Here is a 20,858-nt window from a genome sequence, read left to right as displayed (position 1 = left end):
CTTGTAGATGGTACACACTGCAGCCACGGTACGCCGGCGGTGGAGGGAATGAATGTTTAAGGTGATGGATGGGGTGCCAATCAAGCGGGCCGCTTTGTCCTGGATGGTGTCAAGCTTCTTGAGTGTTGTTGGAGCTGCACTCATCCAGGCAAGGGGAGAGTATTCCATCACACTCCTTACTTGTGCCTTGTAGATGGTGGAAAGGCTTTGGTGAGTCAGGAGGTGAGACACTCGCCGCAGAATACCTAGCTTCTGACCTGCTCTTGTTGCCACAGTATTTATGTGGCTGGTCCAGTTAAGTTTCTGGTTAATGGTGACCCCCCAGGATGTTGATAGTGGGGGATTCGGCGATGGTAATGCCATTGAATGTCAAGGGGAGGTGGTTAGACTCTCGCTTGTTGGAGATAGTCATTGCCTGGCATTTCTGTGCCGCGAATGTTACCTGCCCTTATCAGCCCAAGCCTGAACGTCGTCCAGGTCTTGTTGCATGCGGGCATGGACTGCTTCATTATCTGAGGAGTTGTGAATGGCGCTTAACACTGTGCAGTCATCAGCGAACAGCCTCATTTCTGACCTTACGTTGGAGGGAAGGTCATTGATGAAGCAGCTGAAGATGGTTGGGTCTAGGAGTCCATATAGGACAGACTGGGCAAGGATGGTAGATTTCCTTCCCTAAAGTTAGTTTCATGACCACCATTACTGATACTAGCCTTTTTATTTAATTCTAGATTTATTTAATTAAATGCCGTGGTTGGATTTGAACTCATGTCTCCGGATCATTAGTCCAGGCCTCTGGCTTACCAGCACAGTAACATAACCACTATGCTACCTCCTTGTATTGCTCTCCACCCACATCCCCGACTTTAACCCTACTTCCTCTCTCCCAACTCGCTTACAATTGCACTTACGAAATCCCAACTGTCCAGCCTTTGGCCCTCCATTCACAACATTTCTGCAGCTACTGATCTGCTCAACCACACCCTCACCACCACTTTTGATGCCCTAGTCCCTATTAAAACCATTACTCTCTCATATCCTGGCCGTTCCCCAGTACGATCCTCATCTTCGCTCCCGTAAGTCCAAGGGACGCAGACTTGAACGGATATGGTGGACAACTGGTTTAGCCATTCACCGCTAGATCTGGCTGGACCACATAAAACATGATCGGTTCCTGCACTCATCTATCAAAACTGCTCACTCTTCCAGGATCATTCTGGAAATCAAAGATAACCCCTGGCTTCTTTTCTCTACTGCAAACCGTCTTTTTAAACCCGTCTCCCCTTTCTCTTCCACCCCCACCTCCAACAAGAAATGTGAGGAGCTCATGGACTACTTTGTCTCTAAGATTGAGACCATCCGATCAGCTGCCTCTGCTACTTCCCTTCCTTCCCCTTGCACACCAGGCCAAACTTCCTCCAAGGTTCCCCCCTGCCCTACCCCTGAACTCGCATCTTTCTCCAGTTTCTCTCTGATCTCCCCTCATGCCCACTCCACGCTCATCTTGCTCTCTCAACCCTATTCCCGCTAAAGTGCTGACCACCCAACTTCCATTTCTGGCTCCCATGTTAGCTGGTATTATTATTAATGGTTCTCTCTCCTCAGCTACTATCCCCCTCACCTTCAAATCTGCCGTAATCAACCCGCTCCTCAAAAAAAAAACAACTCTTGGCCCCTCTGCCCTTGCAAACTACCACTCCATCTGTAACTTCCCTTTCCTCTCCAAAGTCCTTGAATGCGTTGTCGCCTCCCAAATTCGTGCCCATCTTTCCTGGAACTCCATGTTTGAATCCCTCCAATCAGGTTCCCACCCCTGCCACAGTACCGAAACGGCTCTTATCAGAGTAACAAATGACATGTGGCTGTGACAAAGGTAAACTATCCCACCTCGTCCTTTCTGCAGCCTTTGACACGGTTGACCACTCCATCCTCCTCCAATGCCTCGCCATCGTCGTCCAGCTGGGTGGGACTGCACTCGCCTGGTTCCATTCTTAGCTATCTACTCGTAGCCAGAGAATCACCTGCAATGGCTTCTCTTCCCGCTCCCACATCATTACCTCTGGTGTCCCCAAAGGATCTATCCTTGGCCCCCTCCTATTTCTCATCTACACGCTGTCCCTCGGCGACATCATCTGAAAACACATCGTCAGTTTCTACATGTACACTGACGATGTCCTGCTCTACTTCACCACCACTTCTTGACCCCGCCACTGTCTCTAAATTGTAGACTGCTTGTCTGACATCCAGCACTGGACGAGCAAAAATTTCCTCCAACTGGGAAGACCGAAGCCATTGTCTTTGGTCTCCACCACAAATTCCGTTCCCTAGCTACTGACTCCATCCCTCGCCTTAGCATCTGTCTGAGGCTGAACCAGACTGTTCGCAACCTTGGTGTCATATTTGACCCCGAAATGAGCTTCCGACCACATATCCGCACCATAACTAAGATCGCCTATTTCCACCTCCGTAACATCGCCCGTCTCTGACCCTGCCTCAGCTTATCTGCTGCTGAAACCCTCATCCATGCCGGTTACCTCTAGACTTGACTATTCCAATGCACTCCTGGCTGGCCTCCCAAGTTCTACCATACGTAAACTTGAGGTCATCCAAAACTCGGCTGCCCATGTTCTAATTCGCACCAAGTCCTGTTCACCCATCACCCCTGTGCGCATTGAGCTACATTGGCTTCTGGTTAAGCAACGCCTCAATTTTAATATTCTCATCCTTGTTTTCAAATTCCTCCATGGCCTCGCCCCTCCCCATCTTTGTAACCTCCTACAGCCCCACAGTCTCGCCCCCAAGTTATCTCCGCTCCTCTAATTCTGGCCTCTTGAGCATCCCTGCTTTTAATCGCTCAACCATTGGTGGCTGTGACTTCAGCTGCCTAGGCCCTAAGCTCTTAAATTCTTTCTCTAAACCTCTTTCTTCTTTTAAGATGCTCCTTAAAGCCTATCTCTTTGACCAAGCTTTTGGTAAACTGCCCTAATTTCTCCTAGGTGCCAAATTATGTTTCATAACACTCCTGTGAAGCGTTTGGGACGCTTAACTACGTTAAAGGCACTATATAAATGCAAGTTCCAGGAGGGATAGTTTACTTTTGTCACAGTCACATAAGATGTCATTTTGGTACTGTGGCAGGAGCAGAAAACTAATTGGAGGAATTCAAACATGGAGTTCCATGAAAGATGGACATGGTTTTCGGAGAAGACAACACGTTCAAGGATTTTGGAGAGGAAAGGGAGGTTGGAGATGGGGCGGTAGTTTGCAAGGATGGAGGGGGTCAAGGGTTGTTTTTTTGAAGAGAGGGTTGATGATGGCAGATTTGAGGGAGAGTGACAGTAGCTGAGGAGAGAGAACCGTTAACAATGCCAGCTAATTGGGTGGTCAGCACTTTAATGGGAATAGGGTCAAGGGAGCAAGATGTGGGTTTCATGGACAATTTGAGCTCGGAGAGGGGGTGAGGAAAGAGATCGGAGACAAACTGGAGAAAGATGCAAGTTCAGGGCTAGGGCAGGCAGGAACCTTAGAGGAAGATTGGCCCGGTGGGCTAGGGGAAGGTAGGGAAATAGCAGAGGCAGCTGATCGGATGGTCTCAATCTTAAAGACAAAGTCCATGAGCTCCTCGCACTTGTTGATGGAGGTGGGGGTGGAGGAGACAGAGGAGAGGGGTTTAAGAAGACGGTTTGCAGTAGAGAAAATAAGCCGGGGGGTTATCTTTGCATTCCAGAATGATCCTGGAATAGTGAGCAGTTTTGGTAGATGAGAGCAGGACCCAATAGTGCTTTTTACAGTCCAGCCAGGTCTGGCAGCGAATGGCTAAACAGTTGTCTGCCATCTCCGCTCTAGTCTGCATCCCTTGGTTTTAAGGGAGCGGAGATGAGGGGCGTACCGTGATAATGGCCAGGGTGAGAGAGACTAATGGTTTTAATAGGGACTAGGACATCAAAGGTGGAGGGGAGGGTGTGACTGAGCAGATTGGTAGCTGCAGAAATGTTATGGTGAATGGAGAGCCAAAGGCTAGACAGTTGGGATTTTGAAAGTGCAGTTGTAAGTGAATTGGGAGACTTTTTTTTCCTGGGGCGAACACAGAAGGAAATAGGGTTGGGAGAGGGAAGGGGGATGTGGGTGGAGAGCGATACAAGGAAGTGATCAGAGATGGCCTTATTTGCGACTGACATGATGGGAGTAGCGGGGCCACATGGGATAGCAAGGTCAAGGAGTTGGCCATCATTATGGGTTGGGGAGTTTACATGGAGGGAGAAATTAAGGGAAGATAGGAGGTCAGTGAACTCGAAGGAGAGAGAACAGGATGAATTGAGATGGAGGTTGAAATCGCCGAGGATGAGAAGTCACTCGGTGTAGAGGCTGAGGGAGGAAAGCAGTGAGAATATGTCGGAGAGAATATTTTTGTGGTACTTGGGTGGATGGTAGAGAACAAAGATTTTAAATGAGGTGAGAGGGGTGGAACAAGGCAAGATGCTCAAAGGAGAAGAAAGTGCCAGAGGAGTTGAGGGACAGACCAAGGTGTGATTTGGTGATAAGTGCCACACCGTCACTTCGACGGTCTGGGTGGGGCACATGGTGGAAGGTGTAACTAGGCGGAGAAACTTAATTTAGGGAGAAGGTGTCATCACCCCTCAGCCAGGTTTCCATCAAGGCCATGATGTCAATGCAATCATCCACAATAAGCTCATGGATGGCAAGGGCTTTGTTCACAAGTGAACAGACATTCTGGAGGAAGAAGTGGAGAGGGGCAGTAATTGCTGAGTATAGTAGCCCCCACTCCTATCACCCCAGCATTGATGGCCGTCAACCGTCCATTATGTCCTTCTTTAGCTTGGTGTCAATTTTTGTCTGACTACGCTCCTGTGAGACAGGTCACTATGTTAAAGGCACTATATAAAGGAAACCAAAGACAAGGATTTAAAAAAAAGAGGGGCACAGGCAGGAACTAGGGGAATAAAAATCTGTGACTTTAAGCAGGTAAGGAAGCAGGGAGCAGCATTCTAAATGAATTGCAATTTATGTAGAGTGGAAATGGGAAGGGATATGTAGTGGCAAAAGGGCTATCCTTATAGGGTTCATATCAAGGTCTTTACACCAAGACAGAGTCAGTGTCTACCAGTATACCACCAAAAAAAAATCTCATTCAAATTGTTAAAATAAACATGAAAATAAAAAAGTAAACTAAAATAGTAGGATGACATAAACAACGTTGGCATCTAATGAAAGTTTGAATTACAGTTTGCAAAAGAATTGAAAAACAAACAGATCTTTTGATTTTGAGAGAGTACAACACAAAACCACATCTGACTAATAGAGGAAAATTCATTGAAATTCTGGTCAAAATGGAGGTTTTTGAATATGTGTGAAAATTTTAAGAGGCAGCCTCCCCGATCCTCTGCTTAAGAGGGAGGGAACTCCTAATTGTATGGAAATAGAGTAAATAAGGAAAAATAACCCTCCAAGAACTCTGCGTTCCTCCAACTCTGGACTCTCGTGCATCTCCCACTCCTTTCACCCCCAGCATTGGCAGCTGTCACCCATTCAATATCTCCTCCTTTGGCTCGACGTCAATTTTTGTCTGACTACGCTCCTGTGAGACATTTTATTATGCTAAATGCACTATATAAATGCAAGTTGTTGTTGTTTAATGTCTATGTGCTTTGGTTAGGGTATCAAGACAAAAAACAATATTGTAAGCCATTACATCCAACATTCTTCCAATGCCAATAAAGAGGCTAAAATTGGGTACCTCAGCACTTCTTCTGCCTCCCAGGTGGCATCTCCCTCTTCTTCCCAGGCATTAGTGTTTTCCTGCCAAGTGTCAAAATCCCCCAGTTCAGCCTGCAAAAGAACAAATGACATCAGTCATTTTTCCTGTAATTAAAATCTATAATACAGTACGGTATTATCCACCACAGAAAATTAAATTTCCAAAATGAAGTTTTAAATTTAGACATTTCTGAATTTTGGATAAAGAAAAAAAGAACTTGCATTTATATAGCGCCTTTCATGTCCACAGGGAACCCCAAAGCACTTTACAGCCAACTGATTACTTCTGACGTGTAATCACTGTTTTGTAGGCAATAAAACCAAGGGAAACAAAGCTGTGATACTAGGAAAAACTGGATCCATCAAGACCCATACTTATAATACTGGGTAATACACAGACTGTATTACCCTCCCTTTTCTTGAGGGTGAGATAATGTGAGACAATTTAATCAACAACTTGTGAAAGGTTTGAATTATAACAGCTATTAGGCTTCAGCACTTCAAAAGGGATTTAATTCCAAGCTTCAAAATATAATGTTTAACTTGCTTTATCCAAAATTTGGATTATTTAATGCCTAAATAATTTTACTGGCAACGAAGTCCAATTCCAGTGATTTTGCTTTCCCATAATTAGGTAACACTTGTGTGCAAACATACACTATAGAACTTTAAGTGAAATTATGCAATGTTATAAGCGATGGCCAATTAGAATAATTTTGTTCTGAATAACTGTTGGTTTTAATTCTGCAATACAAATTCTACTGTTCTAAACACCATGAAGCATAGCCTAGTCCTGATCAGTCAGTTTCTCCAGTGTTTTTGCTGGGAATCATTGGGAAAAAAATTAAATGAAAAGTAATGAAAATACTTACTGATGGCTGATTGAAAGGGATGTCCTGTGTAGCTGCTAGTCTACTGGAAAACCCCATGCTGCCATCTTGGATTCCAAAATTTAATGGTTCTTTCTTCTTAACAATAATCTAAAAAATAAAAGTTTTATTTTAGACACAGACTTATTGAATAGAAGATAGGATTTTAAGAATTTTACACTATTCAATTCAAAACTTGTCCAAGTCCAATCAAACTCAGTAGTACATATTCAAATTAAAATTTGGTATCGATCCTCAGCTGCAAGATGTTTAAAATATATATCTGCATTGGATAATGTCTTTAATATTGAGTGTAAAAAAGGGGAAAAAAACCTAAATGGTACCTGAAATCTTACAAATAATAATTTTCTAAGCAAAAATTACATTTCATGCAGTTTAAACTGCAAAGAATATTCTTCATTCTGTACTGTAAATTGGAGATTATTAATAGTACACACTTTTTGAGGTTTTCGTATGGTTGGTGTCATGTCCTTAAAATAATCAGGTTCTTCATGCTCTCCAGTACCATTCTGTTGTGTTGCCAGATTACCATTGCCCCCTTCAATCTTAATACTGGTTGGACCATCTTCATCCCAGGAACTCCATTCTTCTACCTCAGGCTTGGAAGATACAAAAGATACATATTTTTAAAATGGAATCCAAATAAACAACCTGCATATTATCACATGATCAAATGCTTTTTTTGAGATTTTATTTTGTTTTGTCAGCTTACTTGCTGGAAACCCTTCACCGTATTGAAGAGTCTCCAACCAAATAACTCAAATTCATACCAGGTAGAGTTTTCTTTTGCGTGCAATATTGAGTGCATACTCCCTCCCCGCAGGGAAATTATCCTTTTATCGAAGTCCAGAGAGTTGGGCACAAATTGGCAAAAGCCAAGCATTAGGGGCCCTCAAGCGGTACACAGGTTAAAACCACGCAGTTTACCCCCGCCCTCCATAAAACCCAAGGCACTGATGAGCTTCCTGCTCCTTGTCCAATCAAAATCATTGTACCCATTAAAGCACTGGCTTGCAGGGTTATCTGGAGTGGGGAAAATCTCACCTACTTCAGTGACCGGTCTAACCCTCCAGGCCACTACTTTAATAATCAGCAGTGTTGTATTGTGGACTTGCCTGGCTCATTTATCAAATTATAGTCTCTTCCCAAGGAGGGTAGACCCTCTTCCAATATTCCATCACCAAGCATGTCATCTTGGAGCCATTTCAACCCCAAAGACGCCCCACCTACCTCCCTCAAGGTAAAAGGTTATTAAGGAACCAACATGGCTGGGGAATATGTTTCTACACAAACAATAACGCAATCTTTTGAGAAATGGCAAATTGGTTTTTATGGTCCACTTTACTAGACATGCAAGTCACAATTGAGAGTCAATAAAACCAACCCATTTGACATAATTCAATATCAAAAAGTCATTAAGTATGACAACAGAACTACAAAAAAGTTCACCTTTAACTGAGAAGTTGCAATCATTGCCATTATTTTTCTGAATGGCAAAACGTGTACAGCAAAAAGGAAAGCAGTGTAATACAAAAAATATGCAAAAACTATCAACATTTGCAATGATACAAACATAAAATGATCACTGCCAATGTTATTCTACAACTCTATGTTCTCAGCAGGAAGCCGCACTCATAACTGATTGGAGAATTGAAGGGTCGATGTTGTAGCCCTATCTCCAACCCACGTGCAGCTTCCCCAATGGGAGTGTTGGATTGTAGAATTAAGCCTTTAGAAAGAAACACTAAAATGTAATAAGAACCCATTATGATCTTGTTAAATGAAAAGGCACCAAGTACAAAGAAAGCTATGAATCATAGAAAACCTTTTTTTAACGTCAGGCACAATACAGATTCACTGCACTGCTACTGTGAGAACCTGGTTATTTCTGGACTGTCACATCCAAGTTCTTACAAACAGGATACACCCAAAATGTTAACCTATCTTTTATTCTTATATTTGCAGATGGACCTGCTATGTATTTCCAGCAATTTCTGTTTTCATTTCTCACACTGAATTTCACGATTCTGCTTTACAGATTCAAGAGAATAATTTAAAAGGCTTCTGACATTAGGGGGTTCATTTGATAGGAATCATGTATACCATTAAAAAACTGGAATTGGAGATTACTCTTAGAAGTTGTCAAGCATGGAACACAACTAGAACGCTCTCCATTTCAACACTTTAAATAATCACACTCCATTGGCATTTAAAGGAAAGCGTCTGGAAAAAGCAACCAGTTTAGAAATGGAGAGCAAGTTAACATTAGTAGGTAATAGTTATGGTCATAAATAAAGGTCATCTATGGATGCCAATTAACACTAGCTGATAAAAACTGTGGAGCTGTCTGAGATCAATTAAAATGGGACTGTCTCCATTCGTGTGTTAGGGTGCAACAGATGCCAATAACAAAATCTGATGAACAGTATGAAGTTAAATCATGGAATGATACAGGACAGGAGGCCATTCAGCCCATCATGCTTGTGCCAGCTCGTTAGTAGAGATATCCAACTCGCCCCACTCCCCTGCTCTAACCTCATAGCCCTGTAAACATGTTCCCTTCAATTTATCCAATTCCCTCCTGAAAGTTACAATTGAATCTGCTTCCACCACCCTTTCAGGCAGTGCATTCCAGATCACAACAACTCGCTGTATAAAATTTATTATCCTCAGATCACCCTGCTTCTTTTGCCAATTACCTTAAATCTGTGTCCTCTGGTTACCAACCCTTCTGCCATAGGAAACAGTTTCTCCTTATTTACTCCATTAAAACAGTTCATGATTTTGAATACCTCTATCAAATGTCCTCTTAACCTTCTCTGTTCCAATGAGAACATACCCAGCTTCTCCATGTAACTGAAGTCCCTCATCCCTGATACCATTTTAATAAATATATTCTGCACCCTCTCCAAGGCCGACATCCTTCCTAGAATGTGGTGCCCAGAATTGAACACAATACTCCAGCTGAGGCCTAACCAGTGTTTTATAAAGGCTTAGCATAACATCCTTGCTTTTGTACACTATGCCTCTATTAATAAAGCCAAGGATCCCATATGCTATTTTTTTTTTTTTTTTTAATAAAAAGCCCTCTCAACTTGTCCTGCCATCTTCAAAGATTTGCGTACATACACCCCCAGTTCTCTGTTCCTGCACCAATACTGCCTCTTTTCATTCTTCCTACCAAAATGCATCACTTCACACGTCTCTGTATTAAATTTCATCTGCCATGTGTCTGCCCATGTCCTCCTCATTGTTTACTACATTTCCGAGTTTCGTGTCATATGCAAACTTTTAAATTATGCCCTAGATACCCAAATTCACTTATCTAACATGACCTTCCAAAAACAAAACTACTCAGCCAACAATCTACTGGCCCAGCATGAGCAAATATTAGTTAAAGACGTTTCATATATGTAAAGTTTCAAAATCAGCAGGCTCCAACAAGGTTAATGATTGTTATCCAACCAATGGTTCCAGGAGTAGCAGGTGGTGAATTTTGTTGGGCCTCTTTTGATCCAAGGAGGGTAACTGTTCTTTGTTGGCATTCATTACATTTTTCCAAATTGGAGAAGTTATTTTCCGCCACACAAGCAATAGTTAAAGGAGCTACCAAGAAGTTGGCACATGAAAATTTTACGTGTTTTGGGGTTCCGGCATAGCAAGTGTCTGACCAGTAACAACAATTACAAATACACTTCTCAGAGACAACAGAGCCACTGGGAATTAAACACCATACAATGTCACCATATTCTCCTCGGGCAGACCAAACTGAACAATCAAGAATGACATAAAAAGCATAAGAAATAGGAGCTGGAGTAGGCCATTTGGCCCTTCGAGCCTGCTCCACCATTCAACAAGATCATGGCTGATCTTCTACCTCAACTTCACCTTCCCGCACTATCCCCACATCCTTTAATTCCCAAAAATGTATCGACCTCTGTCTTGAATATACTCAACGATTGATCATCCACAGCTCTCTGGAGTAAAGAATTCCAAAGATTCACAACCCTTTGAGTGAAGAAATTTCTCATCAGTCCTAAATGGCTGACCCCTTAATCTGTGACTGTGAATCCTTGTTCTAGATTCCCCAGCCAGGGGAAACATTTTCCCAGCATTAACCCTGTCAAGTCCCTCAAGAATTTTATGTTTTTCAATTAGATTACCTCTCATTCTTCTAAACTCTAAGGAACATAGGCCTAGTCTATTCAATCTATCCTCATACGGCAATCCCCTCATCCCAGGAACCAGTCTAGTGAACTTTCGCTGCATTCCCTCTAAGGCAAGTATGTTTTTCCTTAGGTAAGACCAAAACTGCACACACTACTCCAGGTGTGGCCTCACCAATGCTCTGCATAATTGTAGCAAGACTTCTTTACTCTTGTACTCTAATCCCTTTGTAACAAAAGCTAATATACCATTTGCTTTCCTAATTGCTTGCTGTACCTGCATATTAACTCTGTGATTCATGTACAAGGACACCCAGGTCCCTCTGAGTGTAAACATTACCCAGTCTCTCACCATTCAAAAAATATTCTGCTTTTTTGTTTTTCCTACCAAATGTGAATAACTTCACACTTCCCCACATTGTATTCCATTTGCCATGTTCTTGCCCACTCAGTCAACCTGTCTATATGTCTCTGCAGCCCCTTTACATCCTCCTCACAGCTTACTTTCCCACCTAAGTTTGTATCAGCAGCAAATTTGGATACATTACACTCAGTCCCTTCATCCAAGTCATTATAGATTGTATATAGCTGAGGTCCAAGCACTGATCCTTGCGGTATCCCGCTAGTTACAGCCTGCCAACCTGAAAAAGTCCCATTTATTCCTATTCGGTTTTCTGCCCATTAAGCAATCCTCAATCCATGCTAATATATTACCTCCAATACCATGAGTTCTAATTTTGTGTAATAACCTCCTGTGTGGCACCTTATCGAATGTTTTTTGAAAATTCAAATACACTACATCCACTGGTTTCCCCTTTATCCATCCTAGTAGTTACATCTTCAAAAAACTCTAACAGATTTGTCAAACACGATTTCCCTTTCATGAAACGTTGACACTGCCTAATCATATTATGATTTTTTAACTGCCCTGTTACCACGTCCCTAATAACAGATTCTAGCATTTTGCCTACTACTGATGTCAGGCTAACTGGCCTATAGTTCCCCGTTTTTTCTCTTCCTCCTTTCTTAAATAGCGGGGTTGTGTTTGCTACCTTCCAATCCTTGGGGACTGTTCTAGAATCTAGGGAATTCTGGAAGACTAATACCAGTGCATCCACTATCTCTGCAACTACCTCTTTTAAAACCCTAGGATGCAGGTCGTCAGGTCCAGGGGATTTGTCGCCACTTAGTCCCATTAATTTCTCCAGTACTATGTCTTTACTTATACTGATTTCTTTAAGTTCCTCATTCTCTCTAGACCCTTGGTTCCCCATTATTTTTGGAATTTTGTGTGTCTTCTACCATGAAGACAGATACAAAGTATTTGTTTAATGTCTCTGCCATTTCCTTATTGCCATTATAATTTCTCCTGTCTCTGCCTCTAATGGGCCCACGTTTACTTTCACTAATCTTTTCCTATTTACATACCTATAGAAACATTTACTATCTGTTTTTATGTCTCTTGCTAATTTATGCTCATTTTTTATTCTCTTTCCTTATCAATTTCTTGGCCCGCCTTTGCTGAATTCTAAAATCCTCCCAATCCTCAGGCTTACTACTCTTATTGGCAAGATAAGTCCCTTCCTTTGATCAAATACTATCTTTAACTTCTCTTGTTAGCCACGGTTGGACCACTTTTCCTGTGGGGTTTTTGTGCCTTAAGGAATGTACATTTGTTTTAAATCATGTATTAATTCTTTAAATGCTAGCCATTGCTTGTCTACCGTCATATCTTTTAATGTAGTTTCCCAATCTACCTTAGCCAACTCGCCCCTCATACCTACGTAGTTCGCTTTGTTTAGATTTACCCTAGTTTCGGATTTAACTAAATCACTTTCAAACTCAATATAAAATTCTATCATATTATGGTCACTCTTCCCTAAAGACCCCTTTACTACAAGGTTATTAATTAACCCTTTCTCATTGTACATGACATTAGGTCTATGTACAAAGAGCAACTTGACATTGCTGATTTTGGCTATCGGAACTCCACATCACGATACACTGCATTTATCCTCTCTGAAAAGCATTTAGTACCCCTGTAATCCCTCTTGACCTGGAGAGTCTGTTGGTCCCTGCAAGGCCCACCTGCAGATGATTTTGGAAGATATGTACCTATTGGAAAATACCATTTGCCTATGGAATGTCAGCCAAAAGATACATTACGATAAATAAAGTTGTTCAAATTTTAGTTAAAGGACTCATCCTAGGTCAATGTCCGTGTAAGGCATCGTGGTTAAATGATCCTCTATCTACGAGGGTCTGTAGAGAGTACAGTGCATTGAACATGGGAAAAAGGTCATGGAGGATTAGACAAAAAAAGTTCCAGAAAATCATGTAGTTACTCCAGATGGGAAACAGTTCTCATCTTCGCCCTCATCAATATTATCTTCTGTGTCACTTTCCAATACTTAGTTAACAGAGATACTACCAATGAGTGGGGAAAAGTCAAAATCTTCAGAAGTTGTGTCTGAAGGAGAATTACACTGTCTGCACCAAGCCCCTGGTGGGATGTTGCAGTTTGGGTCATCTGACTTCAAATCAGAGGAGATTGATAAACTACCGTGGCCCAAGGGGAACTCCAATGATTGAGATACTTGGTCCTCACATTGCTCTGTCCCCGAGAAAGAGAAAGATACTGTTTACCCCTGTAGCTCAGTTCTATACACACAACTGTGTATGGAGTTTTGTCTGGAATAAGTTGAAGACCATTTAATATGTTGTTTACGTGGGTTCTCCATGTGGGTGCAACAATGAAAAATCTTTAAAAACAATTTTTAAAAATCAGGTTGGTAGAGCAGTGCTGAACTTTGTGATGGCACGGTCATATTTATAGCTTTTCAACAAATGTTTTATCATTTTGAAAGATTATGAATTCATGATCATTCAAGTTGGAGCATTTGCAGTTCAGACAAATAATGAAAAAAAGAACTAGAAGAATACGAGGAATCAAGAAATGAGAAAATACCATATGGCCCATAAAGTCTTTGTGTAATCTATTCCATCATTAATGCCACTCAAACATGGGTTTGCTGCTTATATTAATGCAAGTTATAATACCATAAATAACATGAGAAAAGGGAATAGAAAGATATCTAGATACAGAAGTTCTACATTCCCTTTGCACATTTCCAAGGCATCGCCGAGGCCTTTTGACTCTGCACTTAATGCAAAGGAAGAAATGAGCCCAGCTGTTCCTCTCCTCTTCAATTGTTCAAAGTAGGGGGAATGGTTAACATGGTATAAGTGGGACAGATCAATAGGGACGCTAAATAATGAACCCTTATCTAGTCCAACAAAATGAGAGTTATTACAAACTGTGGAGGGTTAAAGCTTTACCCAGGGCATGGTCTCTGACTTGATGCAATTAATAACGCAAGAGAGCCAAATATAATTTAGGAAATAGGGGAGGGAGAGCGCAGATATATGAAAACACATTATTTTATATTTTTTGCCCATCACTCAGATCTCCACAGCAGAATAAATGCTGACACACAACAATCCAATAGCAAAGCAATTGAAGATGTAATCCCATTAGTGCCAACTGCCAACTATAGGAAATATGCACTCTCTTCACTTCAGGTAATTTGTAAAAAACAATGCTATTTAAATACTTTTAAAGAAGTTTGTATGCACATTACTTTAGCAAAGACAATCTGGTCACATAAAATCTAAGTTAACTTTTATGTATTTTTTTTTTTTAAAAAGCTAGTTCACAACTCTGTATCGAAGAATATTCTCGTAGATCACCTCGGTGTGAGATGCCAGACACTTGTCTTTCCAGAATAAGGCATGCTTACCCCTGAGAAAGCTTAGTTTAACCTGTACACTGTTGATATAAGAGTAAGATTTACAAATGTCCTGACATCAGTAGTAATATTAATTAGCACTAAAGTTTGAACCTCTCAGACCATACTTGTAGATTGCAGATGAAAGAAAGACTTGCATTTATATAGTGCCTTTCACAACCACCGGATGTCTCAAAGCGCTTTAGAGCTAATGAAGTACCTTTTGAAGGGTAGTCACTTTTGTAATGTGGGAAACACGGCAGGCAATTTGCACACAGCAAGCTCCCACAAACAGCAACGTGATAATGACCAGATAATCTGTTTTTGTTATGTTGATTGAGGGATAAATATTGGCCAGGACACCAGGGATAACTCCCCTGCTCCTCTTCAGAATAGCGCCATGGGATCTTTTACGTCCACCTGAGAGAGCAGACAGGGCCTCGGTTTAACGTCTCATCCAAAAGATGGCACCTCCGACTGTGCAGCACTCCCTCAGCACTGCACAGGAGTGTTAGCCTAGATTTATGTGCTCAAGTCCCTGGAGTGGGACTTGAACCCACAACCTTCTGACTCTGAGGCGAGTGTGCTAGCCACTGAGCCACAGCTAACAGATGTATGATTGTTAAAACTGATTCTACAATGGGTAGCTATCGCTCCTTCATGATGTGAACTACAGAACCACCAAATGTAAAAGCACCTAGCATGGTGCAGACATTTTTCATCCCCGCCACATTACCAATATAAAATGCTGCTGGAGTGTAACAAAGCTTCAAATACAGTTGGAAAAGTGGGTGTAATTGCCAACTTTGGAAATTAAACTACTATCTGCCGTGGAAAGTCAATCTGAATTAATTTACTTTCAAATTCCCATTGTGTTATACCCAACTGCAACAAAATAAAACACTCAATAAAACATGACTGCAATTGTTGAAAATGGATACCTGTTTAGGAACAGATGAATAATCAACCGTTGTTGGCAAGGTTATTTGGTCTCCACTCAATTTCCTACCCCTTCCAGACCTTGAGGAAAAATATAATGCAGCATTAGCATATTCTTTTAATATTCTTTAACAGCTAAAGCAATTTATTAAAATAATTTTAAATACGATGCTTTTGTTTTGCGAAAGAGCTAGAAGATAGTTAGCCACCTGGGGTTCAACAACATCACATGAAGGAGTTGCTCCCAGGGATTTTTGGTTAGTATAATCTAATAGCAGAGGAATAAAAACAATTACTAAACTGTCATGATAGGGGAAAAAAAGCTGAACACTTTATTTCAAGCATCACAAACAAGTCAGTTTAAACAAGTTTAATATTTTAGCTGCTATTAAAAACTGAGCATTGGACTAATGTTCAGTCTGACTATCCATTTATACAGTTAGGTAGGCGGTTTGCTTAAAGTAGATTTTCTTCCAAGTATCAAGCTCAGACCTCAATTAAAATTGGTGGCTCAGAACCAGTGATCTAGCTGGAACAGGAAGCATTTTTCTACAGATCACTTCAAACAAGGGAACTGTCAGCAACCATGAACATTGCCTCCAGGAGGAACTAGTGTAGAAGTAAAATAATTGTGCCTGCAAAATACTCAATAGGATTTTTACCAACAGGAGCATCTTTAATCATTAATCCCTTAAGACTTCAAAAAAGCTCTTTATTCTGCATCAGAAGTATAATTGTAAGCTCAACTGTTTATCAGTTTTAATTTGGAGATTCACCCTGTAGCTTAATCAGATAAAGAAAAGATGTGTACACTAATCTTGTCTTTCAGTAACCTTTAGACCAATGGACAGGCATGGTGCATCTGTTTTAAAACTCACTTAACAATCTGCCAACTTACCTCACTCTGTAAATTACACATTTGTTCCCTTTGTCAATATTCTCCCCACCCCACTTCTCAACATTCATGCCACACAAGTGCCAGGCAATGACCATCTCCAACAAGAGACAGCGTAACCACCTCCCCTTGATATTCAATGACATTATCATTGTCAAATCCCCCACCATCAACATCCTGGGGGTCACTATTGACCAGAAACTCAACTGGACCAGCCACACAAATGTCATGGCAACTGGAGCAGGTCATATGCTGGATATTCTGCAGCAAGTGGCTCACCTCCTGACTCTCCAAATCCTCTCCACCATCTAGAAGGCATAAGTCAGGAGTCAGTGATAGAATACTCTCCACTTGCTCAGACAGGTGCAGCTCCAACAACACTCAAGAAGCTTGACATCAACCAGGGCAAAGCAGCCCGCTTGATCGGTACCCCATCCACCAGCTTTTTTTTTTTTCCATTCGTTCATAGGATGTGGGCGTTGCTGGCAAGGCCCAGCATTTATTGCCCATCCCAAATTGCCCTCGAGAAGGTGGTGGTGAGCCACCTTCTTAAACTGCTGCAGACCATGTGGTGAAGGTACTCCCACAGTGCTGTTAGGGAGTTCCAGAATTTTGACCCAGCAATGACAAAGGAATGGCAATATACTTCTAAGTCAGGATGGTGTGCAACTTGGAGGGGAACTTGCAGATGATGGTGTTCCCATGTGCCTGCTGCCCTTATCCTTCTAGGTGGCAGAAGTCGCGGGTTTGGGAGGTGCTGCCGAAGAAGCCTTGGCGAGTTGCTGCAGTGCATCTTATAGATGGTACACACTGCAGCCACGGTGCGCCGGTGGTGGAGGGAGTGAATGTTTCAGGTGGTGGATGAGGGGCCAATCAAGCGGGCTGCTTTGTCCTGGATGGTGTCGAGCTTCTCGAGTGTTGTTGGAGCTGCACTCATCCAGGCAAGTGGAGAGTATTCCATCACACTCCTGAAGCAGCGGTGGTTAGATTCTCGCTTATTGGAGATAGTCATTGCCTGGCACTTGTGTGGCGCAAATGTTACTTGCCACTCATCAGCCCAAGCCTGAATGTTGTCCAGATCTTGCTGCATGTGGGCATGGACTGCTTCATTATCTGAGGAGTTGTGAATGGAACTGAACATTTAAACAAACTTCCACCACCATTCTACCAGGTGTGCAGTGTATACTATACTATCTGCAGGATACACTGCAGTAATTCACCAAGCCTACTTCAGAAGCATCTCCCAAACCAATGACCTCCACCACCTCAAAGGAAAAGGGCAGCAAGTGCATGGGAGCACCATTACCTCTAAGTTCCCCTCCAAGTCACACACCATCACAACTTGGGACATATAGCGTTATTCCTTCATTGTCTCTGGGTCAAAATCCTGGAACTTCCCATCTAACAGCACTATGGGAGTACCATCACCACAGACTCCAGCAGTTCAAGGCCCACCATCACCTTCTCAAGGATAACTAGGGATGGACAATAAATATATACTGAGAATGAATAAAGAAAACAACTAACACCCTGTTGGGGTACTGTTTCACAGGCACCAGCCACCTACCAGAATCTGACTCAAGTGGGCATTATTCATATGCAAGCCTGCACAGGCTATTTGACCTAGGAAGCATTAGATCCAAGTCTGATCCTGTCCTCACCTACATCCACACTTCAAAATGGGCTCAGAACAGTAATCTAGAGCAGGAACTCTGACAATATTTCCCTTAGCAACTCGGGCGTGCGATCAAATGCAGCATTCCTACTACTACCCCAGCTGAGATGAGTAAACGCAGCAGAGACTGGTGATCAAATGTGGGATCTTCCCTCTCTGCATGTATTAATTACTTACTGGATTAATCAGCTGATCCATCAGAGAATACTAATTTACAACAGCCTCACTGGAGGAGGAAGGTGCTACACATATAACCTGTTATAATAATTCAGGTGGATGTTACAAGAGGAAATGTAGGCCTAGAAATTCAGTGCCCTTAGCACTGATTTTGCGGCGCTAGAGGGCCTAGCGCTGCAATTGGCGCCGGTTCCTAAATTGCCTGGCGCCCTTCCGCGGCGGTAGACCGGTAGCGCTGCGCCGGCACCGATGACGTCATCGGTGTGCGCAGCGTCCCGGTTGCCGTGGTAACCCGGCCCCAAGCCGAAATTCAGTTGCGGCCGCCTCGCCAGTGGCAGCCGCAACTAAGACTCCGGCAAACGAGTGTTGCCGGAGTCTGCGCCGGCGCTTTAAGGCGGCGCGGCGGCCGGCCGCTTTCCCGCCGGCCGCCTGCCCGCAGCTCCCTCCCCGGACTTCTTCCCCCCCCCCCCCCCCCCGGAACAGATGCAAGCCCGGCACTTGTCCGAGGTGCCGGGCTCATTTTTGATGAGATTTGCGCGGGCCGCGGCCGGGTGCAGGCAGCTCCTCCTTAACGGAAGGAGGAGGCCTGCACTTCCCGAGCCTGCCGCACCGCAGGCCGCAGCGCCGGAATAGCGCCACAATGCGGCGCTTTGCGCCAGTTTTCAGGCGCTAAAACCCTTCAGTAGCGCCGGCAGCCGTTTGGGCGCGGCGCTACTGAATTTTTGGCGCGCGCAAAGGGCTTTAGCGCCGGCGCTAACTTCCGGCGCTAAAGCCCTGGCGCAGCGCAAACTCAATTTCTAGGCCGTAGAAGCTTGAATAGAAAGTTGGTTGCCCAACAAGAAATAAAGATTTAGGATTGGAAGTGTAATCCAGCTCCAAGGCTAAAGTCCACTTATATTCTTGAATAATAATTTGGACTGGGGTTTAAGGAGCATGCTATCAAAATTTGCTGATGACACAAAAGTAGGGAGTTTGGAAAACAGCAAAGAGAACTGTAAGAGTGTTCAGAAAGACGCAGAAGCTGGCAGAATGACTGGACAGGCGGGAGATACAATTTAATGTGGAGAATTCTGAGGCAGTATCTTTTGGGAGGAAAAACCAGAAAGAGGAATATAAGCTAAATGGAAAGACCTGAAGGATGTAGAGGAACAGAGAGATCTAGAGGTACAAATAGGTAATTCCTTGAAAAATGCAAGTGCTTAAAATGACAAAAGGTATTTTGGGTTTGATAAATAGGGCCATGGCAGGGCCTACAGTAGTGTAGTGATTATGCTACTAAACAAGTAATCCAGAGGCCTGGATAGATAATGCAGAGAAGGAGAGTTCAAATCCCACTTTGACAGTTTGAAAATTTGAATTGAGTTAATAAAATTTGGAAATAAAAAGCTGGTATCAGTAAAGGTGACCATGAAGCTGTCAGATTGTCATAAAAACCCAACTGATTCACTAATGTCGTTTAGGGAAATCCCAGTCTGGCCTATAGTGATTCCAGTACCACACAACATGATTGACTAATAACTCCCCTCTGATATAACCACTCAGTTGTATCAAACGTAAAACCCACCACCACCTTCTCAGGGCAGCTAGAGATGGGCAATAAATGCTGGCGTGGCCATCGATGCTTCACCCCACCATTGGCGGCTGTGCCTTCAGCCATCTAGGCCCGAAGCTCCAAATTCTCTCCCTAAACCCCTCCACCTCTCTCTTCCCTCCTTTAAGATGCTCCTTAAAACCTATCTCTTTGACCAAGCTTTTAGCAACCCATCCTAATATCTCCTTCTTTGGCTTGGTGTAAATTTTTGTCTTATGTTTCTGTGTTTATATAAATACAAGTTATTGTTATAGGCAGTTTGAAGTTTTAAAGTGCAGTTGTTTGAACTAAAGGTGGAAGTTCCAAGAAGGTAAAACTCTGAAATTGCTCCTAATCCTAATGGTAATCAAGCAAATTTCCAGGCTGTTAATCCAACTTTACAAATTACATTATTCACTTCTAAGCAGCTGGCACAAGATCAATCATGTTCAGTACAATATTTTATCATTGATGTCTGTGCTGATAATCTTCAATCTGATCTTAGAGCTCTGAAACACATGAATATGCACTCGCACCCTTTTGTTCTGCTATCAACGTCAATCTAAATACATTTACATTATCCATCCCTTTCATCATTTTAGAGATCTATCAATCTCAGTTCTAGGAGACTTTTCTCAGTTCTAGGAGACTGTTACACTTGCATTTTCCATCAACATACATTATGTCTATTAGGCATAAGCTTTCAGTACTGGCCGCGTTCCCTTCCAATCCTCGATGTGACGCAAGTTATGCTGCATTTATCTTCAACACCACTGTAAAGCTGGTTTTGGTGGCACCTCCAAATACAGCAGTATTATGACAATAAATATTCTGGAGGTGCAGGCTGCCATCTCTTCTGAGGCTCTCCTCTGGTCCATACAGGTCAGCAAAGTAATTTTTCACTTGCTGGCTTGTATTTACTTTCGCCAGCCACTGGAGAAGGTCCAATACTCAAACAAAATGGCAACTTCAAAACACATTTACAA

The 20,858-nt window shown here is 42.6% G+C and overlaps 1 protein-coding gene across 1 annotated transcript in view; it reads right to left on the bottom strand.

Annotated features, from left to right (window-relative positions):
• Window positions 1-20,858, bottom strand: part of ebag9 (estrogen receptor binding site associated antigen 9) — a 30,773-nt gene that overhangs the window by 3,274 nt on the left and 6,641 nt on the right. The window contains exons 2-5 of the mRNA XM_085993283.1: window positions 15,558-15,636; window positions 7,100-7,261; window positions 6,645-6,752; window positions 5,753-5,844 (exon numbers count right to left, since the gene is read on the bottom strand). Of these exons, the coding sequence (XP_085849409.1) occupies window positions 5,753-5,844; window positions 6,645-6,752; window positions 7,100-7,261; window positions 15,558-15,636 (441 nt within the window). The remainder of the gene's footprint in view (window positions 1-5,752; window positions 5,845-6,644; window positions 6,753-7,099; window positions 7,262-15,557; window positions 15,637-20,858) is intronic.

The sequence above is a fragment of the Somniosus microcephalus genome, chromosome 7 (assembly GCF_052327205.1).
Source record: "Somniosus microcephalus isolate GS21.2 chromosome 7, FLI_Smic_1.0, whole genome shotgun sequence".
Lineage (NCBI taxonomy): Eukaryota > Metazoa > Chordata > Chondrichthyes > Squaliformes > Somniosidae > Somniosus > Somniosus microcephalus.
Note: the sequence above shows the minus strand (reverse complement) of the source record. Positions and strands in the feature narration are given on the sequence as shown.